The 25173-nt window shown below is 39.8% G+C and overlaps 1 protein-coding gene across 1 annotated transcript in view; it reads right to left on the bottom strand.

Annotated features, from left to right (window-relative positions):
* The window catches only part of ythdc2 (YTH domain containing 2), a 42509-nt gene that overhangs the window by 12373 nt on the left and 4963 nt on the right, over nucleotides 1-25173 (bottom strand). Inside the window, exons 4-22 of the mRNA XM_056457188.1 lie at nucleotides 23494-23693; nucleotides 22859-23052; nucleotides 19980-20146; nucleotides 19506-19608; nucleotides 16369-16525; nucleotides 15595-15702; nucleotides 14878-15017; nucleotides 13925-14060; nucleotides 13420-13546; nucleotides 12174-12239; nucleotides 11618-11793; nucleotides 11054-11150; nucleotides 9436-9523; nucleotides 7885-7965; nucleotides 6700-6782; nucleotides 6091-6196; nucleotides 2872-2991; nucleotides 750-1022; nucleotides 165-291 (exon numbers count right to left, since the gene is read on the bottom strand). Of these exons, the coding sequence (XP_056313163.1) occupies nucleotides 165-291; nucleotides 750-1022; nucleotides 2872-2991; nucleotides 6091-6196; nucleotides 6700-6782; nucleotides 7885-7965; nucleotides 9436-9523; nucleotides 11054-11150; nucleotides 11618-11793; nucleotides 12174-12239; nucleotides 13420-13546; nucleotides 13925-14060; nucleotides 14878-15017; nucleotides 15595-15702; nucleotides 16369-16525; nucleotides 19506-19608; nucleotides 19980-20146; nucleotides 22859-23052; nucleotides 23494-23693 (2549 nt within the window). The remainder of the gene's footprint in view (nucleotides 1-164; nucleotides 292-749; nucleotides 1023-2871; nucleotides 2992-6090; nucleotides 6197-6699; nucleotides 6783-7884; nucleotides 7966-9435; nucleotides 9524-11053; nucleotides 11151-11617; nucleotides 11794-12173; nucleotides 12240-13419; nucleotides 13547-13924; nucleotides 14061-14877; nucleotides 15018-15594; nucleotides 15703-16368; nucleotides 16526-19505; nucleotides 19609-19979; nucleotides 20147-22858; nucleotides 23053-23493; nucleotides 23694-25173) is intronic.

Here is a 25173-nt window from a genome sequence, read left to right as displayed (position 1 = left end):
TTCACAGGACCCAGAAGAAAAACTGACTTATTTGGAGAAAAACTACCTTTTTCTTTTCTTTTATCTTTGCCATGATGACAGCACATAATATTTGACTAGATATTTCACCAGATAATAGTATTCAGATTAAAGTGACATTTGAAATGCAGGTAATATGTAGTGACCTGTGGCTCTCAGCTGTCCCAGAAGCTGCGTCCGCATGCTGACGATGATCTCCATGGTGGCCTGAGAGAGGAAGTTTTTCTCACAGAAAGCTCTTTCCCAGCCGTCACTGCGCGCTTTCTGCCACGCCTGCAGAAACACACCCAAAACACAAACATCAGCCAATCAAATGCACAACTCTTTATAATAATTAATCACATTTACAAGTTAGGCCTACATTATTCACTCTCCTGTGCAATATTTATTCATTTTAAATATTTCTCTTAAATATTTTTAAGACTAAGGACATTTTCACAGTGTTCCATACAATATAAAGAAAGTCTTATTTGTTTTATTTCAGCTAGAATAAAAGCAGTTCTTAATAGTTTTAAAGCCATTTTAAGCTCAATATTATTAGCCCCCTTCAGCAATATTAGTTTTGGATCGTCTCCAGAACAAACCACTGTTACACAATGACTTGCCTAATTACCCTAACTTCACCCTAATTACCATAGTTAAGCCTTTAAATGTCACTTTAAGCTGAATACTAGTTTCTGGAAAAAAAAGTTGGTCAGGCTCATGCATGTGTGAAGCGTGTGACCTCTGACCTGGAAGGCCCTGAGCAGAGCCATGTGGTCGCTGAAGGTGTTGGCAGTGAAGCGTCTCCTGCAGAGCATCGCCACGCGTCTTTGAGCAGCCTGAGCGGGCAGAACGAACGGCTCCCGGTGGGCCAGTGTGCAGGCGATGGTGAGCACCGGGTCCAGACACTTCAGCACCACCGCACACAGCACCATCTTCCCCAGGTGAGGCTCCACCGGCAGGTCCGCCAGGTGTAGGCCCAGCTCTGTCAGATTCTCCCATGGGTCCATGGCATCAATCGTCTGCCAGCGGAACAAATATTAGCTGTACTTCAGAATTGCAGGTACATTTCAGACATTTGTAGTGAGCTTATTATATTCACACATTAAATACCCTGTCTCATAGTGCTTTGAATTCGGATCTTGACTTGAAATCTTTTTTATAATTACATACACGTGTTTATATGTGTATATTTGTATTTTTACTTGTGCATGTTTCTTATTTACCTATTGATGAGTCAATAGGGGTGATCTTTGTTTGCAGGTGTGATATCTGGAGTTTGACTATACCTAGGGTTCTCTTGTATTTCCTGTGCGACCTGATGACGACCTTGTAGGTCAAAACATTGTCAAATTAAATTGTCTTTTGAGAGCTAAAGCGGCAGTGTGCCGATTCTTTCTAATTTATTATTGTTTTTGGCTTGATCGAGCTCCTGTCTTTAAGCTTTTCTTAGACGTGTGCCTATTGATGTTTTTATTTCTATACATTTAAGACATTTTCCATTCATTTTCCTTAAGTGGCCTGTGTGGCCTCTAGACGTGCCTTATCAAATTGACACAGTTAAAATTTGTAAAATTTGACAAAGAAATGCTTGTTTGTGTTTATGCACGAATAATAAAATTGCAGGCTTTTAAATTGGTATGCTTAGTTATGTGAATGATATGTATATATGAATATTGTAATTAATTTTCCTTAAATGACCTGTGTGGAAATGTTATAATATAATATTTATTTTCCACAAAAATGCATGGGGAAAAAAATGTGCTTTTGCATTGCATTTATATTTGATTGGCATACTGTGAAGTTGAGAATGATAAAATAGCATGCTTTTAAAATGTCATGCTTATTTGTCTGCAGTACAAAAAGGTATACTAAAAAGACCCTCTAGTTGTCTGCGATTCTTTGAATCCAGGGTAAAATTGTTATTTTATATGTATCCTGAGAAAAAAAAAAAAAAAATCAGCAAAAAAATTAAATAATCTCCTAAAACATCCAATTCCAAACCATATAATCAAATTATATTTATTTCAGTTTGCAATTAGTTGTTTTACGTGACTTCGCAGCGCACGTGATGTATTTGAGTGTCTCTCGAAAAATGACATCTCACCTGCACTCTCACAATCATTACATTAAAGGGGAAATGAAGCACTCGGTCAAGTTTATCTTACTTTGTACATTGGATTCCCCTTTAATGAAAGTATATTAAACAAACTCGATTAATGTAAGCATTTAGAAGAAAACAACATGTTTTACTATAGTTTTTAGACCTAGGGCGCAGATATTTTGGAATGTCGCTGTGTCTGATGTCACGGGGTTAGTTTCGTTCCCTCCGCTGAACAGATACAGTGGAAGTAAAGGTGACTGTAAAGCCTAATTTAACCCAATGCATGAAGTTGCATGCATGAATTAACATTTATTTAAAACATTAGGGAAAAAAATATCCTCTATGAAGCAGGAATGCTAAAATTTCATGTCAATTTCAGTTGTGACATATGCATCAATATACAGTGTGAATAAACAACTGCTTCTTATAAAATTATTTGTGATAATATTTATGTTTCCACAAATATGCAAGTGGAAAAATGTGTTTTTGACTTTGCAATGTGTAGTTTGACTTTGCAGAATCCTGAAACAGAACGATGAAGAATCATATAATTGCATGCTTTTAGACAATTTGTTGTTATAATTTGTAATGACGTGCACCTTTTGTGAAGTTGTTTTGGTTTGATAATTGTGAAAAACACTAGACAAATCAACTTCAATTTAATTTAGTCGAATATTGAATCAGCATGCTTGGTTATCTGCAGTACAAACAAAGAATGTGTATTGCAATTGCAGTGCAAATAAAAACAGTAAGAGGGTTAATCTGACCTTGAGCATCTGCACGGCGTGTTTGACCGTGTTTATGTGCGGCGGCTCCGGAGCTCTGGAGAGAAACTCAGCAACCGGGCAGCTGATCGGAGCCAGGAGTTTAGTGTGCAGACACAGTTCCTGACAGAAACACATACACAGAAGACTCAATATCACCATACTGGAGCTTCCATTCACTGTTCCTCGCTGGTAAAATGAACTTCCCATTCCCACACAGACTGCTGATTCACTGCAATTATTCAAATAACAACTAAAAACCTACTCTTCTGTGATAATCTGAGCACATTAATAAATAAAATAAAATGTAAAAATAAAAATAAAAACACCCCCCCCCCTCCTCAAATTCTCTGAGCACTGACAGTTCATTAGTCACTTTGATTAAGGGTGCTTTCACACTTGGTTCAATTGCCTGGTCCAAACCCAAGTTCGACTTTAAACATTAAAAACGTTCAGAACATCACGCGATGTCTGCAGAAGTCGTTATTTTGGTGGAGACAAGCAGACATTATCATTAGCTGCATTTCCACTGTCGGGCCAGGCCAACCGACCGGGAGGTTGAGCAGTGAGGCCACTGTCAGGTTAGTAGCTCGCAGCGCGACACGCAAACCCCGCCCCCAGAACATTCCCCAAAATCAAACGTCAGTGGGAATCAGACAGATAAAGCACGCCATCACATCATCACGAAACGAGTAAAATGAAGACAAGCCAAACAAACAAATGACACGTTACTGTACAGCAGTACATTATATGTCTATACGCACATGCCTGTGTGTTGTCATTCATCATATTCGTTTACTCGCCGACTGACTGTTGGCATCGTGCATCGAGTGGTCTCGCCACTAACGGAGGGATGACCCAGCGCAGTTAGCGCACCCATCCATAATATAAAACCACAGAAATTCTCCGTTAATAACTCAGTAGAAAATGTATTTTATAACATCCTCATTTAGATAGACGCTGTCAAACATTCAGCCCAAATGCTCCAAAGAGACCTGAAACATATTGATTTTTCACTTGGCTATATGACACTTAATAGGGGATTCCCCTTTATTTAAGGATGTTGTATATTATTCAGTGATCTTAAGTAAAGTGTTCAGTGTTTCAACACATAAGATGCAGTAATAAAATAGCTATAGGCTATATTTCTTTGCACTCAGCAGCTTTTCACTAATAGAGCTCTACATTTAAAATGTCATTTTTTAATTTTACCACGTCATATAAACACATAAACACTTGTTTGAGGACATAAAACACATTTTATATTTGCAGTTTTCCCCGATGTGTTTGTAAAGCGGTGCCGTGCAGGACTGGATGACAGAAAAAAGGTAGCCTAGTTTCTGCTTTCACTCACCCAATAATGCTCTGTTTGCAGGATTTGATTAATATCATCTTCTCCAAATACTTTATAAATTATATTTTAAAACTCCTCTGGTGTTTATTGTTATTAGAAAATTTCTAAAATCTTTTTTTCAGCGAGGCCTTTGTAAAATGAAAGTTTAATATGGCTTTAAGACGGTTTAATTTATGTGTTGTATATACCTACACTGTAGCTAGCTTGTTCTAGTTTTATATTGGTTTATTTATTTAATGTGATTTTATTATATCCTATATTTGTAATTCTTTAAATGATTTCAATATAGCTCAGGCTATTTTATCTAGACATGACACTATAGTGTTGAGCCTACAGAAGTGGACACGTCATTAGTAAAGTAGTATTATCTACAAAAGTATTATCTACAAAATAACTAAAGGAAAAAAGCCGCTCGAGGCATCACCAGAGCTGTGAAGCGAGCGCTCTTTTGCCCGGTCTCTCACACACATACAGGTGTCTAAACGCGCACATATCACGCACAAACACACCTTTTAAACTTGACAAGAACTCTGGACAACCTTTACTGGCTGCTGTGTCTTTAATATGGTGTAAAGATTATTGCGTTAATGGAACATCGAGGAGGACGCAGCAAAGAAAAGTCACTTATAAATTAAGACTTGTTTTTTTTGTCCAACAGCCTTACATTTAAAAGGGAAACAAAAGGGCTAACATTAGCAAAAAGACCCCTAGCCTATAAGGTGATTAATGGAACAGCCTATCTTAACTGACCAGCTATATGTTTTCTTTCCCTTATTCATTTATTTGTTTGCCGCATGTTCTCGTGTGCGATCGGAAAACTAGTGTAATGGCGGCACGCCATCTTTTCCAGACTCGGGCAAAGTCCGCCTCTTTCACTCCGCCCCAAAGCCCCAGCTGGCCCTCTTTGGCCCAAGGTATTCGGTGGGCCAAAAAAGCACAGCCGCTGGCCCCGAGAAAGCCCCGCTTTGGCCCGATCAGGCCGCGGTAGTGACAGTGGAAATGCGACTGGCCCTGGCTTGCTCGCTTCAGGCGCGATAGTAGAAACGCAGCTAATGATTGCTCTGGGTCAGTCTGACTTGTCACCAGGGTATGTGACTGACTGACTGCCTGACTGACTGACTGACTGTTGTACAGTTGGCGGTTCACTTCCGTTATTTGGTCAGATTGCATTCATATTAGAAGTGAACTGGATCAGAGTTCACACTAACTGTACCCCAAACCTGGGGCGTAGCAGCCGTGGGGGGACAGACAGACCTTTTAGAATCCGGTGATTAATATTTATATGAACGTAAATTTTTGGATCTCATTCAGCTGCCCCCCCCCCCACTTTTAAAATGTCCCTGCCCCAGACCACCTCTTTCAGACGGACTCGGGTACGGTTTGTGGGTGTGCACCGGAGTTCAGACGACATTGTTCACGCTAGTTAAACGTACCGTACTCTGACGTCAAACGAACAAGGGTGCAGATCAAAAGTGCTAGTGTGAAAGCATCCTCCAAGTGTCTGCTGAACGACCAACTGTAGATGTGAAACACTCCTCTGTCTTTATTAATGAACTCTACCTGTACCTCCATAGCAAATCATTCTGAAGGTTTACTAGCATCTACCAAAGCTGATGGTGTTGTGTTGTATGAGCTACGTGTGTATTTGTGTGTGTGAGAGAGAGAGTCTGCATCTATGTGTGTGTGAGTGCGCATGTGTGTGCACGTGTGTATGTGAGTGTCTGTGCGCATGTGATTGTGCACATAATTATGAGAGTGTCTGTTTGAGTATGGACATATGTGTGCATGGTCGTTTGCATTTATATGTGTGTGTGCGTGTGTGTGTAGGCACATTATGTGTATTTGTGTGTATGTGCATGTGTGTGTACCTGTAAGGGCATGCGCAGCAGCTGTGGAATCTGGTGCTCCAGCATGTTAGTGAAGCGCAGCCGGCTGAACAGATGAAAACACACACCCGGCCTGCAGCGTCCCGCTCTAAACAAAACACACACACACACTCTTTAACAAACACACGCTTACCTGAAACCGGTTTATTTCGGAATCTTTTTACCTGCTGCTGATCTACATCCACATAATCAAAGTAACTCATTTGCATAATCCCGCCTCCTGCACAATAAGAACACTCTGAAATGGCCACTTTAAAAGACTCGACTCAGCTGACCAATCAGTACAGAGCTGGTGTATGGAAGGGGGAGGGGCTTACAGACATGAAGCTCTGAATTGATTCAAATGAATCGTCAAAATCGTTCAAAATGATTCCAATACTAAAACCATCTTATAGGAAAATGACAATGGTTTTTAAGCTTGGAAGCATTTAAAGCTATAGTAGGAGACTCAACACAATATTAGGACACTTTAAATATACTGTATGAGCCGTTTATGAATTCAACTGGTCAGTTTATCAGACAAGATTCATTATGCTTTGACTCTTTTGAGACATCTTCAGTGTGTAATGGTGATTTTCTGCACAGACTGACCTGCCCTTCCTCTGCAGAGCGCTAGCCTTCGAGATCCACACCATCTTCAGCATGGTGACGTTATTCAGAGCGTCGTACGCTTTCTGTAGCACAAACACAACAGCCAATTCACTTTACAGATACACACAGATTCACTTTACCTGTTCAGAGACGCACTGAAGAGTCCACAGCAAAGCAGGAATATACTATATATATATATATATATTTGACTTCATTTCATTTAAAGAGAACCTATTATGCAAAAATCACTTTTATAAGGGGTTTAAACACAGCAGTGTGTGAATATCTCCAGCCTCTAATAGTCAACATGTATTAATTGTGTTTATTCTAATCAGACTTGATGAATGAAACACTTTGATTGACATTCTCCCTTTGTATGTGTCATCAGAAGGGGAAAGCCCCGCCCACTAGTGCCCATCTCTCCATCTCATTAGCATAAACAGCAGCCCTGAGTGAGAAGCAGCCGTCTGTCCATTAGCCATTAGAGTGTTTGAGCTGCTGAAGATAATGTCAGCATAGACTAAGAGGATTATAGATGTGGAGTTTTAGATGAACAGCGACAGGAGCGACATAGACTGACAGAAGCATCAAGCACACCTGACCAGCACTGACAACACACACACTGCTGTTTTACATCTGTCGCTATGCTTATGCATATGCATCTGTAGCACAATCTCATTTGCATTTAAAGTGACAGTCACCAAAACGCCACAATTAGGATCAAAACCTGAAGGGGTCAGTTTCAGAGAGCTAGAGAACATTATCTGTGTGCTATTCTCAGCTCAAACTGAAACACACACACTCTAGACACAGCAGAGACGCATTTTCGGTCTAGTCAAAACAGGTATAATAGGTCTCCTTTAATTTAAACATGCTTTATTTCAGCCGAACTAAAAGAAATGAGATTTTCCCAGAGGAAAAAATACAATAAGAAATACTGTGAACATTTTACTTGCGCTGTTAAATATTTAAATCAGCGAATAGTTTGGGTGACGATTTTGTAATAATTTGTACATATCTGGGTATAACTCTAACTGAAATGGAAAGGGATGAACAAAAGATTATTGTATATTATAATTGTGTGTATGTGATCAAAGCTGGAGCCTTTATTCAGTAATACAGAATTATAAACAACTGAGCAAACTTGAGCAGCATTATTTGATTAGAAAAACCGAACAAACAAACCTCTTTGACTTTTCCGGAGTCGATGACGAACACCACATCACTGACGGTAATACTGGTCTCTGCGATATTCGTCGACAGAATCTGGAGATCGAGAAGACGTTCATTTTAATGATTTAATTTAGTTTAATCTGCGTGAAACAACTATAAACAGGGTTACAAGCCGAACATTAGATTTTTAAGAGTGTTCCCTGACTTTCACTGACTAAAAAGCTGAATTTCCATAACCTACAATGAATAGAGCAGATCTGGAGGTCAAAAAAACTACTAAGATGTGTAATTATGTGTCTATTTCACAACAAAACAACAGGAAATGATGTGAATATTGAAACAAATCTTGAGATAAGTCACCGCAATATCATTTTAGCCTACAAAAAAAAATCATGATTTATATTTATATTATATAATTATTTTTATTTGCACAAAATCTAGGAGGGTTGAACAATGATCAGCCAGAGAAAAATAGCCTAACCAAAGCAACAGGCAAAACACATGAAACACCATGATAAAAAAACATAGTACAGATTAAAAAAAACCTATTTTAATAAATGGGAAGTAAAGTAAAATGTAAATCTAACGTAATGTGTATTTCTATGGCGCATTTATCGTGTATGGCCATACACCCAAGGCACTTCACAATCATGAGGGGGGGGGGGGGGGGGGGGTCTCTCCACACCTATACCAGTGTGCAACTCCACTTAGATGATGCTCCCGGCAGCCACAGGACAACAGCACCAGTGCTGCACCACACACCAGCAATAGGTTGAGTGGAGAGACCGTGATAGAGCCAATTCAGTGGATGGGGATGATTGGGAGGCCATGATGGGTAAGGGCTGACACCAGGGTTACACCTCTACTCTCTTACCAGAAGTGCCATGATTATTAATGAGCAGAGAGTCAGGATCTCGGTTTAACATCTGATCTGAAAGACGGCGCTCACTGACAGTATAGTGTCCCCTTCACTATACTGGGGCATTAGGACGCCCCCTGCTGGCCTCACTAACACCACTGTTAACAGCAACCTAGTTTTCCCCTGTGGTCTCTCATCCAGCTACTGAACAGGCTCAGCCCTGCTTAGCTTCAGTGAGTAACCGCTCTTGGGCTGCAGGGTGATACGGCTGTGGCTAAAATGACAAACTAATATAAAGTTCCCTGATTTTTCATGACTTGGACAAAACAAACATAAATTTCTCAGACTTTTAAATTCTAAAACACTGCAAAAAAATGTACTTACTTAAAGTTTTTGACTTGTTTCTAGTACAAATATCTACAAATTCTTAAATCAAGAAGCGTTTTCTAGACAAACAGATTGTGTTGTTTTCAGAAATAATTAGTCAAAATGGAGTTATTTTTTCATTAAAAGCAGCAAAATAATCTGACAGAGGGGGAAGCAGAATAATCTTATTTTCGCTCTGAGATCAGTTTATTTTGCTTCCCACATTGGCAGATTATAAATGACAAGATTGGCAAGATTATTTTGCTTGTTTTAAGGTGAAACTATTGACTAGTTGATGATAATAAATGCCTGAATAAATGAGAGAAAGAGATATGTACTATTTTGCGGACGCCTCTAGGAGTGTTCTTCAAAACCTTCTTCTGGTCTGACGTCTGCATGCTGGAGTGAAGGACGAACACCTGAAACCTGAAAATAGAGGCTTTGTCAGAGGCTTTATAGTGATTAAGCACTAAATGTTTATTATCTTTACTCATCAGTGTCAAATGATCATTCATGAATTAAAAAGTAAGCATCTTATTAGGCTTTTTAGATAAATATAGTTTAAACATTATTTAATCAAAACATATTTTGTACACTTTATCAGAGATTTCAAACACGCACAGATAACTAATGTAGACAAGCCAAACACAAAAATCACCCGTACTAAAACTAATAGTTACAATAATTTCTTTATGTTTCAGAAAGAATCACTTATTAGCTCAATAAAAGCTGTTTATTTGGCTGTTTATTTGTTAACAACTGTTGAATGCATTGAATCTGGGACAATGATAACCCCCCAATGTTGTGTCTTTAATTTTATTAATATTTTTGTATTTGTTTATTATTTCATGTGGAATACTGTAAAATTGTACGTTTTTAAATGCTAAATGTTCTGTTGTAAAAATTTAAAACGTTCTCAATAAAATAAAGTAATAAAAAACTAAAGTGGTTAGATATTATGTGAGGAATAATTGAAGACAGGCTGTTGATATTAGACTATAATTAGACTATAATTATTAGACTACAAAGCACATCTTTATAATGTAATAAAGTAGAGTGAACGATACACCTCAGCTGTGCATTAAACAAACATTGGGTTTGCACATATTTGACTCAGATTTGGTTAAAACAACACATTATTTATTATTATTATAATAATAATAATAATTATTATTATTATTATTAGTAGTAGTAGTAGTAGTAGCAGTATTAATAAGGGTAATTGACTGGTCTTCCTTTCAACTGTAAATGTTAAAGAATGAAAATCTGGCTATAGCAATGCATTGTCGATTAATAAGGGACAAGTTTATGGAAATGGCCATAACGTTAGCCCCAGACAACACCGTTTACTGGTTATCATATAAATTCCACAGGTGTAAAACTCCAGTGGACAACGCGCCAATAAGAGGACAAAATATAGTGTGAAGAGACTCACGGGCTACACCCTCTGCATATGCATGTATGACTACTTTAGGTTGTTCATCCGGACCTGATGTCATCAAGAGAACACAGACTTGTAAGTAGCTCTAAGATCATTAATATTCATGCCTCAGGCTGTGTTTGATAAACAACAACATAGTAAGAAAACAATGATAGTTTCCCTCCAATGGTTATTTTAAAGCTTATTTTTAACTTACTAAGTATGTGGGACTTTGAAAACACAACTGCAGACTGTCTACTATGTGGTACTATGCAACGATTGCACGAGATATGTTCAATCTCAACTCAGGACGCAAAATGCAGGATATACAGAGTATACATCTATTCAGCTCCAGTCCGAAGAGGCATACGGAGTGTTTTATTGTATCTTTTGTGATATTCGAAGCGTATGTTTCAACAAACACATGTAGACTGCTGAATCGTGTCAAATCACTCAGCTCAAACGTCATCACGCAGACGATAGAATTTTAATAAAGATTATTATTTAATCACAATGTATTTTTCACATTTACTCACCTTTGCTGATGGTCTGTAAATCTTTTATCGTCAAAAAGGATTTGATCTCTTAGAGAAACAATCTCATCGTAGCCGGGCAGGAAAATCAACACCGCACCTAAACATAACAACAAATAGCAGGATTAATATGAGCGTTATGTGTAGGATTTAACCAATTACAAATTACGTTACGATATCTGAGAGTACAGGAACCAATCAGCGATCGCTATATGGTCAATAAAGCCCCCCTTCTAGTACAGCAGCCAATCAGCGATCGCTATATGGTGAATAAAGCCCGCCTTCTAGTACAAGAGCCAATCAGCGATCGTTATATGGTGAATAAAGCCCACCTTCTAGTACAAGAGCCAATCAGCGATCGTTATATGGTGAATAAAGCCCGCCTTCTAGTACAAGAGCCAATCAGCGATCGTTATATGGTGAATAAAGCCCACCTTCTAGTACAGTAGCCAATCAGCGATCATTATATGGGAATAAAGCCTGCCTTCAAGTACAGGAACCAATCAACGAATCTGCAGCTGGTTGTGTGTTCTGCAGGTGTGTGTGCGTGTGTGCGTGTGTGTTCACCCTGGTCAGAGCTCTGGCAGATGTTGTGGAGCAGGTGCAGGATGAGTTGCAGGTCCACCTTCTCGTCATCAAAGCTGTGGTGATAGGCCTTCAGCAGCTCCTGATCCTCACAGCTCAGCTCACAGGAGTTCTGCAGCAGAGATGCCTCGTCCTGCGGAGATGCTTCAGCACACCAGCTGCGCGCGCGCACACACACACACACACACACACACACATGAACACCATGAACTATTAACTATTTTTAAACCACACTGAACTGAGCTAAACTGAACTCAACTTAAACACTACAATCTGAACTACACTGTTCCTATTTACTGTGACCTTTTATGTGAAGCTGCTTTGACACAATCTACATTGTATAAGCGCTATACAAATAAAGGGGAATTGAACTGAATTGAGCACATGCATATGAACACGCACACACATGCTGACACACATATGAACACACTGAATACACAACCACATACAGACATATTCTAAACACACACAACTACAATAACAGACATAAACACACATATATAATTATACATACAAAGGCATTTACACGCACACTTACATATGAGACTCCAGCAGATCCACTGCCTCTGTCTGCTTGAAGTGTTTTGCCCAATCAAGAGCCGTCCTGAAAAACATACACAACACACACACACAAACACAAACACAACACACATGAGCAGAAGAAAATAAACCAGCTGATATACAAGACACACATGGAGCTGTTCAAACCAGTGCAGGAAATTAACAGCGGCAGTTCTGTGGGCGCAAATGCCTTGTTGATGCCAGAGGTCAGAGGAGAATGGCCAGACTGGTTCCAGCTGATAGAAAGGCAACAGTAAGTCAAATAAGCACTCGTTACAACCGAGGTCTGCAGAAGAGCATCTCTGAACACACAACACGTCCAACCTTGAGGCAGATGTGCTACAGCAGCAGAAGACCACACCGGGTGCCGCTCCTGTCAGCTAAGAACAGGAAACTGAGGCTACAATTCACACAGGCTCACCAAAACTGGACAATAGAAGATTGGAGAAACGTTGCCTGGTCTGATGAGTCTCCATTTCTGCTGCCACATTCGGATGCTCGGCTCAGAATTTGGCCTCAACAACATGAAAGCATGGATCCATCCTGCCTTGTATCAGCGGTTCAGGCTGCTGGTGGTGGTGTAATGGTGTGGGGGAGCTTTTCTTGGCACACTTTGGGGCCATTAGTACCAATTGAGCATGGTGTCAACGCCACAGCCTACCTGAGTATTGTTGCTGACAATGTCCATCCCTTTATGAGCACAGTGTCTCCATCTTCTGATGGCTACTTCCAGCAGGATAACACACCATGTCATAAAGCGTGAATCATCTCAGACTGGTTTCTTGAACATGACAATGAGTTCACTGTACTCAAATGGCCTCCACAGTCACCAGGGCTCAATCCAATAGAGCACCTTTGGGATGTGGTGGAAGGGGAGATTGGCATCATGGATGTGCAGCCGACAAATCTGCAGCAACTGTGTGATGCTATCATGTCAATATGGAGCAAAATCTCTGAGGAATATTTTCAGTAGCTTTGTTGAATCTCTGACATGAAGGATTAAGACAGTTCTGAAGGCAAAAGGGGTCTAACCTGGGACTAGTAAGGTGTACCTAATAAAGTGGCCGGTGAGTGTATATCTGTGTGTGTATGTGTATGCATGTGCGTGTGTGATGACGTACAAGTGTATCAGTGTGTATACATTAGTATGTATGTGTGTGTAATAATGTGTGTGTTTTTATATCGGTGTGTGTGTATGTGTAAAAATATGTGTGTGTGCTGACCAGCCGTTGGAGGCTTTGATGTTGATATTTGCTCCCATGTTCAGCAGCTGCTCCATGTGACTAACGAATCCCCGTCCTGCAGACACCATCAGTGCAGTCGCGCTGGTCTCACTGTGTCTGTAGTCCACTAAAACACACACACACACATAGTTACACACACCAGTTGTTTTTTGTGATTTATGAGGACTCTCCATAGGCGTAAGTGTATCTTATGCAGTAAAAAAACACTTATTATATGATCCTACCCCAAACCCCAACCCTTACCGCAAACCTGTGGACAAAATCTGAATGTCAAAAGACTGTTAAATATGATTAGGACAAACAGTTTTAAATTATGAGGACACAAGACATGTCCTTATAAACCAGATAATACCCAGGCCATGTCATTATACACACTTCTGTATTAAACCACATAAATAAGCAAAAATAAAAATCACACACACAAACACTGTTATACACACACATGGACAATAACTCTCTCACACACACGTAGACACACTCGTACCGCTGATATTCTCGTTCAGGATCAGGTTGAAGAGCTGTGTGAAAGCGTCTGCATCCTGATTCAGGAAGATACTGGAGATGCAGGAGTCCATTTCTCTGAGCAGCCACGGTTCCAGAGACGACACGTCCTTCTCAATCTGAACAGCAGGAAAAACAACAACATTTCTCTCTCTCCTCCCTCTCTCTCTATATATATATCTATATATATCTATATACATATATATATATATATATATCTCTGTGGAGTTTGCATGTTTTCCCCGTGTTTGCATTGGTTTTCCCCGGGCTCTCCGGTTTCCTCCCACAGGCCAAAAACATGTAACATTAGTAAACTGACCAAACCAAATCAACACCATAGACGAGCGATTAATCAGTAATATTCTCTCCATTGTTATTCATAATTTGCATTCACAATTAACAAGCAGGGGAGTTCTCGAGACCTACCTGAGCTTAAACTCCCCTCTCGCCCTGCATACGGGAGGGAGCCCCGAGCTCGAGGATCTCATGAGCTCAAGGCTCTCTCCCAGGTCAGCATGCCAAACACGCTTTATAAATCAATCATCAGCTAAGGGCGAACTCTTGAAATGAGCCTGAAATGTGGAGTGTTCCTTTAAAAACGGAGGATGCACAGAAGTTTAGGCCGATGAAAACGGATTTTTTCTGCATCCAGAATTTTCTGTTTCGGGTTTGGTAATTAATTTTAATTTCAATGATTCCCTAGTAAACGCATGTGCTCCTTTGCCTTTTTCTTTCTTTATATTTATAAGTGTTTATATGTATGTGTGTGTGTGTGAGTGAGTGTGTGTTAAAAAGAAAGTGTGTGTGTGTGTGTGTGTGTGTGTGTGTGTGTGTGTGTGTGTGTGTGTGTGTGTGTGCGCGTGTGTGTGTGTGTGTGTGTGTGTGTGTGTGTGTGTGTGTGTGCGAGTGCGTCTGTGTCCGTCCGTGTGTTTGTACCATCTGACTGAACACACTGTCTCCTCCGTCGTCCAGCAGCTGGTTGTCCTGCAGCACACACGCCGTCGGACGCTCTGGAGGATCAGCCTGCGGGACGTCACGCTCACACCACTCACTGAGAGAACACTGCTGACTCTCCTCTGAACACACACGCACACACGCACACGCACACACATCGTTAGATACACACATTCACACATCATTATTTTTAGACACATATCATTACACACACACACACTCTTGATCTTTATATTATCAAATTATGCAGTCCCGGCTGGGTCAGTTGGTGTTTCTGTGTGGAGTTTGCATGTTCTCCCCGTGTTGGTGTGGGTTTCCTCCGGGTGCTCCGGTTTCCCCCACAGTCCAAACACATGCGCTATAGGGGTAGTGTATGAGTGTGTGTGTGTGTGTGTGTGTGTGTGTGTGAGAGAAAGAGAATGAGTGTGTATGGGTGTTTCCCAGTACTGAGTTGCAGCTGGAAGGGCATCTGCTGTGTAAAACATATGCTGGAAATAGTTGCCGGTTCATTCCGCTGTGGCGATCCCAGACAGAAAAAGGGACTAAGCAGAGGAAAAATGGATGGATGAATGAATGGTGTTTTCAGTTCTGGAGACATTATATTGTTATGTATTGTACTGTACTTTTGCAGCAATAAAAGTAAACACAACAAGCGTGTGTGTGTGTGTGTGTGTGTGTGTGTGTTATAATAATAATCACCTTTCTGCGCCTCCTTCTTGTATTTGATCATGTCCTTGTTTGTGTATGCGGTGCTCCTCAGGATGTCCTCCAGGAACAGCTGCTTCACCTCATACGGGCAGCCTTTGACTGACAAACAGAACGATTATTAATGAACTCATCATTAATATCTGATCAAACACACCCCAAACCCTCATTCCTGACACCATTACACTGATACACATCATTGATGCACATTAAACACACACATTAGACACATCATTACACACACACACACACACACACACACATGCATACATATATATATATACACATTATATGCACACATCATTAAACACACACACAATTATACACTTCATATACGCATCATTAAAAATACAGACACACACGTGTTAACAGACACACACACATACACATGCATGCACACACCATTACATGCAAACATTATTACACACACGATTACACACATATACACATTATTACACATACAGACGCACGACATACAGTTACACACACACATCTTTACACACAAAGACACATGCATCATTACACACACACCCACAAACAGACATATTCGCATCATTACACATACAGACACACATCATGGCACACACACACACATCAGGACAAACACACAATTACCGACACATCATTACACACATACACAGACATATACGCATCATTACACATACAGACATACACACAATTACAGACACACACACACACATCATGACAAACACACAATTACCGACACATCATTACACACATACACACAGACAGACATGCTGTACTGACTGTGAATAACAGGACAGGAGCCGAAGTAGCGCTTGAACAGGCTGACGTCGAGCGCAGCGCTGGACAGCACCAGTCGGAGATTCGGCATCTTCTGCAGGACTTCCTTCATCTTGGTCAGCAGGAAATCCGTCAATCCGTCACGCTCGTGCACCTCGTCCTGCAGCACACACACCAAACACACAGCAGCCTGGCTTTAATATGGTGAAGTCAACATTATTCACCCTCCTGTGAATGTATTTCTCCTCTTCTAATATTCCCCAAATGATGTTGAACAGATTCAGGAGTTTCTCACAGTATTTCCTCTAATATTTGTTCTTCTGGAGAAAGTCTTATTTGCTTTATTTCAGCTAGAATAAAAGCAGCTTTTAATAGTTTTAAGTCATTTTAAGGTCAATATTATTATCCCCTTCAGCAATATTAGTGTTGGATTGTCTCCAGAATAAACCACTGTTATACAATGACTTGCCTAATGACCCTAACTTTACCCTAATTACCCTAGTTAAGCCTTTAAATGTGACTTTAAGCTGAATACTAGTGTCTTGAAGAATATCTAGTCTAATATTATTTACTGTCATCATGACAAAGAGAAAATAAATCAGTTATTAGAGATGAGTTATTAACACTATTATGATTAGAGATGTGCTAAGAAAAATCTATACGTTTAACAAGAAATTGGGGAAGAAATATACAGAAGGCGAATTATTCTGACTTCAGCTGTATATGAGGACGCATTACATGCGCCAATATTTCCTGCCACTATCTTCGGGCGGGGCCTGGATTACACATCTGTGTTTTGTTCAGTCATTACTTAATTAGGCTAATTGGATGGGAAGCTATGCCATAATTAGAAATATTATACAAATATTTTAGCAAAGTCCGCCTAAACAAAACACGCGTCTACAAAGTTGCGCAATTCGCAACGCGTGTCATGCACAGCTACGCTTTAGCTCCTGCAACAGTCTCTCCTCCACTGACAGGCTTTCACACCGCGCACGCAAGCAGAGGTAAAACAGTGGATCTTATTGATGCATTTATTGAGTAAAATTTCAGCTTTTTACTGCCATTCATTGTTATTTTGGTAATTATCAATGCACTGTCACTTTAATTGAGCATGAGCAGCAGCAAAAACCCAGCATTTTCCAGGCACACCTAAGATTGAAAACATCTGAACTTTTCTGAATGCCCCATGCGCACTGCAACTCATGCAAAGCAGAACTACCCAATCTGCTTCACACTTTGTATGGAATATACACATTTCAGTAGTTACTGCAGACTAATTACCTCAGACAAACACTGCAGCGGTTTTTTTTCTCCATAAACTTGCATCCGAGCTGCAGCAATGATTTGTCCATTTGTCATGCTCTGAGAGCACGTTTGATGGTCACCCTTTACGAGAGACGCCAGGAGAGCGCAACCGCAAAGTTCATTGTAAATAGTCAAGGAATCCATGCGCTCGCACTTCTCACTTCAGCACAGAATAACAACACATGCAAAAATAAGTGCCGTTGTAAGGTCCACCCGGTTGGCCCAATGAAAGTGTCCACTGGTGGATGACGGTTCACTGCATGTTCGACCTTTCCGGTGCACAATGTTATTTTAGTTTAACTTTAACTCATATCTGACTCCAATTTGAATATGAGGTGGTTTAGAATATCAATATATTTATCCCTGTGTTATCTGACTCTAATCATAAAACATTAAGAAGATTATATCACTATATAATTCAGATAAATGTTTGAACCTTTTGTCTTCACTCGTAACTATTACATTTGATCATTCAGGTGCTCATGTCGCTCAGAGGACGGTCACACTCTCGTTAGTCTTGATTATTAAACAGAGGTAATTGGCTAATACTGTTAGATGGCCGCTCCTATGCTTGCTCATTCTAAAGCATTTTTAATTAGTCCACCCTTGATTAAAGACTTGATTATGTCCACCCTTGAGTAAAGACAATATCATTTCTAATCAGAGATCAAGGCCATTATTATAAATGTAACCAATACTATTGGTTTAGCCAAGCCCATGGTTACCCATGCACACTTCATTTAGAATAATATTACTTTCAAACATGGGTCAGGCACCCTATCTAGGTTAGTCGTGCAACACCTTGTTGCCCTACATGGAAATAACTCCTTTTCCACCTAAGTACACTTGAATCAATATCAAGAGTCAGTGGCATCTACTGAACTGATGGAGGAAGTGGAGAAACAAGGACACAGCGCGATCTACTAAGATGAATAATTAGAGATTACAAGACTTTTCTTGTGCATCCCAGCCAATAGCTCCCCATGAAATTCACAATCTGTAATGTTCAGTGTGTATTTGAATAACGATGATTAATTCCCTTACTGGAAAACTCAGCTTTAATCATCTTAATTTGTGTTGTTTACTGTATCATTATTATTCACACCTTAAAGTTTGCTTTGATTGTTCAGTATTTACGCTTTACCATTGCACACACTTTGTCACACTTTATCCCTTTATCCCTTGAGTCCCTTTAACACTTTAACTGTTTATTTTATTATGAAGAGATCAGATATTTGGTTTAAATATTTTAGTTTTTGACTATTAAATCTATTTGCCTTAGTAATGTTGGTACATTAAAATAAAGTGGTTAAATAAATAAATCTTAATATTCCTAAATGGATATTAGATATAAATATTCAGTAATTATCGATATCGAATGATTTGAAACGTGATATCGTGATCATTTTTTTTGCAATATCGCCCAGCCCTAGAGCCTTCAGTGTCATCTTTTGTCACGATCCATTCTGAATAGACAAACAGTGCAGTTTACATGCTTCGTCACTGTTATATTATTGATTAAGAAAAATATAAACTAATTTCTGTAGTTCAAACTACTCAGGATTGTAGTTGAGAACGTCTGATATAACGGACTACATATTAAAATAATCGGTCGGGTTTAAATCGGACTCGGGATTATAAATACAGTTAATGTGTTGGAACGGGTCAGGCTCAAACACAAGGTGCACAAGCTCGGGTTTAATTGTTTGGGCTCCATCTAAGTTCTACTTCAATTACAAGTGGAATCTGTGAACACAATCCAGATTACAGAAAACCTGCAGCTCCTCAGTAAACACTCTGTGATTCAGAGGAACGCCATATTTTCTGCTCACCACAATGACATGTGTGACGGTGGACAGGGCTTCATCTCCGGCCATCAGCGTCCGCAGCAGGACTCCGCTGGTGCAGAACGTCAGCAGGGTTTTAGGAGAAACTCTAAAGAAACACACACGCACACACGCACGCACGCACACACTTTTTAATTAAAGTAGAAGCCTCTAATATAAAGTTGACATGTGTGCATGTGAGTGTGTGTATATGTGCGTGTGTATAAATGTGTTTGTGTCTGTGCATGAGAGTAAGTACATGTGTGTGTGTATATGTCAGTGGGTCTGTGTGTATGCATTTGTGTGTGCATGTGCCTGAGTGTGTGTGTGTGTGTGTGTGTAAGTATGTATATGTAGGTGTGTCTGAAAGTATGTATTTGTTTGTGTGGGTGCTTCTGTCTGTGCACAAGTGTAATTATGTAAATGTGTGTGTGTGTGTGTGTGTGTGTGTATATGTCTGTGTGATATGTCAATGAGCACCTGCTCTCCAGGCGTATCTGGTAGCCGATGGTCTGTCCGATATTCTCTCCTCTCTCCACCGCCACGCGCTCCGCTACAGCAATGGTGGCCAGTCTGCGCGGCTGTGTGCAGAAGATGCGGCAGGGGCTTGCGGTGGCGCTGCAGTCATCCAACAAGAACTGAGGGATCTGGACCAACAACAACACACACACACACAGTTAATGTTGTTCAAAGTACACATGACATCAAATCTAACCATATTGATGTTGTTAGCTCACATTGCCTGTTACACTGTAATAACTCTCCCAAAACCCTTTTCCACATCTTTCTGAATAAAACGCCTACTTTAATACAGCCAATCAGCTCACAGTAGAAAAAACAAGCCACGCCCACTGTTTTCTCATTTTATTTTCTGTTTCTCTAGGAACTGCATCACAATACAAGAAATAAACGGTCGAATAAATTACATTTAAAATGTATAATGTATATAATTTATTTCTATTATTATAATTATTATTATATAATTATAAATGAATTATTATTTTTATTCATTCATATTCTTTTCGGCTTAGTTCCTTTATTAATCAGTGGTCGCCACAGCGGAATGAACCGCCAACTTATCCAGCATATGTTTTACACAGCGGATGTCCTTTCAGCCACAACCCAGTACTGGGAAACACCCATACACACTCATTCACACTCATACACTACGGACAATTTAGTTGATCAGTTCCCCTATAGCACATGTGTTTGGACTGTGGGGGAAACCAGAGCACCCGGAGGAAACCCACACCAACACGGAGAGAACATGCAAACTCCATTAAAAACTTTATTATCATCAATTACAATAATTATTATTAATAATTTTAATTTATTATTATATTTTTAATACAATACTTCAACATTTGTCAGTTTTTGCTTTACTTTAGATGAAATAAATGCTGGCTTGGTGAGCAGAAGAGATTTCTTTTAAAAAATAAATTTTAACTTTGGACTGCTGTATAAAGAATATATTAACTTTTGCACACAAAGAGTGTTTTGTGGCCAAAATAGTTTAAAAAATCAGATAAAAGTCCAAATGAAATTTATTTATTTATTTATTTGACATGGACATCACAATTACACTGGACAACCAAATGCATTTGTTTAAGTGTTTTAGCACACTTGCTAATTCTCAACACCTGTCCACAGGAGGCTTGACAAAATTGACAAAATGGAACTATAATAAAAACATATACACAGCATCATAATTCTTTACATAAAATTACTGGAGCAAAGGCAAAAGCAAAGGCGACATGATCCAACAAACTAACAGTAGACTATTTGTGCAAACACTGCTGTTTTGCTTTTAACCACTTTTTAAGAACACTACTAAAAATATTTAGATTACTTTCTGATTTTAAGCTAACAGGTATATGCTAAATATGCTAAATGCAATATGCTAAATAATAAATAATAATATGCTAAATGCATATAAAAAAAATAAATAAACGTAAATAAATAAATATAAATAAAAATATATATTTAATTTTATTATTATATAAAGTTTATATTAAATTATATTTTATCTAAATATTATATATAATCAGGGTTTGACATTAACGTTTTTGATCACCAGTCACTGTGGCTAGTAGTTTTCCAACATTACTAGCCACTCGCCATTTTCACCAGCCACAATTTTGTTGTTAGGAAAATATATTTTATATGCATAAATTTGACTTTGGCATGCTAAAATTACTTGATTTAAATTATGTGTTATGTCCTTAACTTTTTTCTCCTTAACATAACTTTTTAAGGCTCAAAACTAAGGATTTACCATTATTTTTCTATGGCCACACTAAACTAATTATTTCCCTGCCACAAATTTTTTTAAAAGTGTGTCAAAACAAGCTAAATATAGCTGTATACATGCACTTTTTATTCAACAAAAATATTCCTAAAAACACAATTGACATTTTAAAAGACTTATTCTCATTTATCTAAGACTATACACAGTAGTTTGTCCATCCTCAGGTAACTATAGATAGATGGAGAGTTAATCTCCTATTAAAGCAATGTTATTGTAAAGGATGATAATTAAACCATATTAACAAAAATAACTGCAAGCGAAAGAAAGCAGGTGGAAAACATTCTGAGTGCGACAGTGAAAGGATGATCACGAGCACACTGTTAATGTTAGATCCACTAATAATCTGTTTAAAGAATGGTAAAAGCGAAAGCAGTGACTGCTGCTGCTGCTTATAAAAAATCTGAAGCTCTTGAAAGCACCAGGACTCAAATCTATTTCAAAGAGAAACAATCGCACCAGTTGCGTTTCCACAATTATTTTGTGCAAGCAAACGGGAGCTTTTAAGCACTCACACGCTTCACATCAGCTGTGCTTCGCTCACAACGTCAGTGAGTGAGGATCGCCTGTGTCTCACCGTGTGCCTGATCATCCTCTCATTCGGTATTCACCTGCTTTTTTTGCTCGTACAAAAAAGTGATCAATCATGCTGCTTCTCGACTCTAAGAGCACATTTGGGTGCATATTGACAAACAATCCTACACTAAAATTCTAATCTTTAGTGACGAGGTAGCTCTGGTAGTTTAAAAGTTATTTTCAACCAGTCAAAGTGGCTAGTGTGGGTGTCTGTCTAACCCGCCACAGCTGAAATCTACCCCCATTTGGCAGCCTGGCGGGTGTTAATGTCAAGCCCTGTATATAAAAATCATGATTTAAATATTATTTTATTATTTTATTCATTTTTTGTCATGTGACTAGCTATAACCAATTTTTGATAACATTCTATGAGATGTTAAATGACAAAAACAAACTATAGATAAAAACTATTATCATTGCATGCCTGAAATAATAGTGTGTAAATATTGTATCATGTACAGAAAAAGTCAGTGTTGACCTGTGTGGTTTTCCCGGAGCCAGTCTCCCCCAGCACCAGCACCACCTGCTGGTCTCTGATGGTCTGGACGATCTGCTCCTGGAGCTCGTAGACCGGCAGAGCTTTCCGGAAAGAGTCCAGCTCAGAGACGCTGCGTCTGGGAGGAACCTGAGGAATCCCGTGGCTCAGGCGCCCGCTTGACCTGCTTTTACTGTCTGGAGCATCAAACACCACAATCAAGAAGACATAGAGAGAGAAATCACATGTTAATTATCACATACACATCCATACAATGACTTGCCTAATTACTCTAACTTTACCCTAATTACCCTAGTGAAGCCTTTAAATGTCACTTTAAGCTGTATAGAAGTGTCTTGAAGAATATCTAGTCTAATATTGTGCTGTCATCATGACAAAGACAAAATAAATAAGTTATTAGAGATGAGTTATTAACACTATTATGTTTAGAAAAGTTAAACAGAAATTGGGGAAGGAAATATACAGAAGGGCGAATAATTCTGACCTCCACTATATATAGTTACGGTCAGAGTTATTAGCCTTTTATGTTATATTATTTCAATAATTCAGCCACAAAACTCTCATTATATGCAAAGATTTATTTGTTCGCATTATTCTCCATCATGCACTGCACTGACCGGTGGCGTCGGGCGGGGACTGCAGGCCTCTCTCTGCATGTGGCTGCAGCTGGCTGCGCTCTCGGCTGCTGATGGGGAATCTCTGCATCAGACTCTGCACCAGCGCTCTGCAGCTCGGAGAGAGAGAGCAGCTCATGCTGGAGCGCTGCGCCTCAGTCCCGTCCTTCTTCCTCACCGTCAGGAACCGGCTGCAGCCCTTCCTGAAACAGCACACAATGACAGCCGGAGATGCGGGATTACTGGTGAGCTTGTATATAGTGATGAAGCTACATGACAAAATTAGCAGTCAGTAATATAATCTGTTAGACTACACAATTACGTGTATATCTATCTATCTATCTATCTATCTATCTATCTATCTATCTATCTATCTATCTATCTATCTATCTATCTATCTATCTGTCCGTCCGTCCGTCCATCCATCCGTCTGTCTGTCTATCCATCCATCCATCCATCCGTCCATCAATCTCCCTGTATATTCATCCATCCATCTGTCCCTCCATCCATCCGTCTGTCTATCCATCCATCCATCCATCAGTCCATCAATCTCTCTATCTATCCATCCATCCATCCATCCATCCATCCAACCATCCATCCATCCATCCAGCCGTCTATCCATCCATCCATCTGTCCCTCAATCTCTGTCTATCCATCCATCCATCCAACCGTCCATCAGTCCATCAGTCCATCCCTCTATCTATCCGTCTGTCTATCCATCCATCCGTCCATCAATCTCCCTGTCTATCCATCCATCTATCCGTCTGTCTATCCATCAATCTCCCTGTCTATCCATCCATCCATCTGTCCATCAATCTTTATCCATCCATCCATCCATCCATCCATCCGTCTGTCTGTCTATCCATCCATCTATCCATCTGTCTGTCTATCCATCCATCCATCCATCCCTCCGTCGGTCTATCCATCCATCCATCCATCTGTCCATCAATCTCTGTCTATCCATCCATCCGTCCATCAATCTCCCTGTCTATCCATCCATCCATCCATCCATCCATCAATCTCTTTTTATCTATCCATCCATCCATCCATCCGTCCGTCTGTCTGTCCATCCATCTGTCTGTCTATCCATCCATCTGTCCATTAATCCATCCATCTGTCCGTCCATCCATCCGTCTGTCTATCCATCCATCCTTCCATCCATCCATACATCCATCCATCCGTCTGTCTGTCTGTCTGTCTGTCTGTCTGTCTATCCATCCATCCATCCATCCGTCCATCAATCTCCCTGTATATTCATCCATCCATCTGTCCCTCCATCCATCCGTCTGTCTATCCATCCATCCATCCATCAATCTCCGTCTATCCACCCATCCATCCATCCATCCATCAATCTCTGTCTATCCATCCATCCATCCATCCGTCCATCCATCCGTCTGTCTATCCATCCATCCATCCATCCATCCATCCATCTGTCTGTCCATCCATCCATCCATCCATCCGTCCGTCCGTCCGTCCGTCCGTCCATCCTCTCCTCCGTCCGTCCATCTATCTATCAATCCATCCATCTCTCTATCCAGGGCTTGACTTTAACAGCCCCAACCCATCAGATGGGGGTAGATATCAGCTGTGACACGAATTCAAATTAACTGCAATGCAACACTACAAAACAGCCACAAATAAAAAAGGACAGCGGGTCAAGACCTCAGAAATAGCGTTAAGGTT

This window comes from Danio aesculapii, chromosome 5, assembly GCF_903798145.1.
Source record: "Danio aesculapii chromosome 5, fDanAes4.1, whole genome shotgun sequence".
In the NCBI taxonomy this organism is placed as follows: Eukaryota; Metazoa; Chordata; class Actinopteri; order Cypriniformes; family Danionidae; genus Danio; species Danio aesculapii.
Note: the sequence above shows the minus strand (reverse complement) of the source record. Positions and strands in the feature narration are given on the sequence as shown.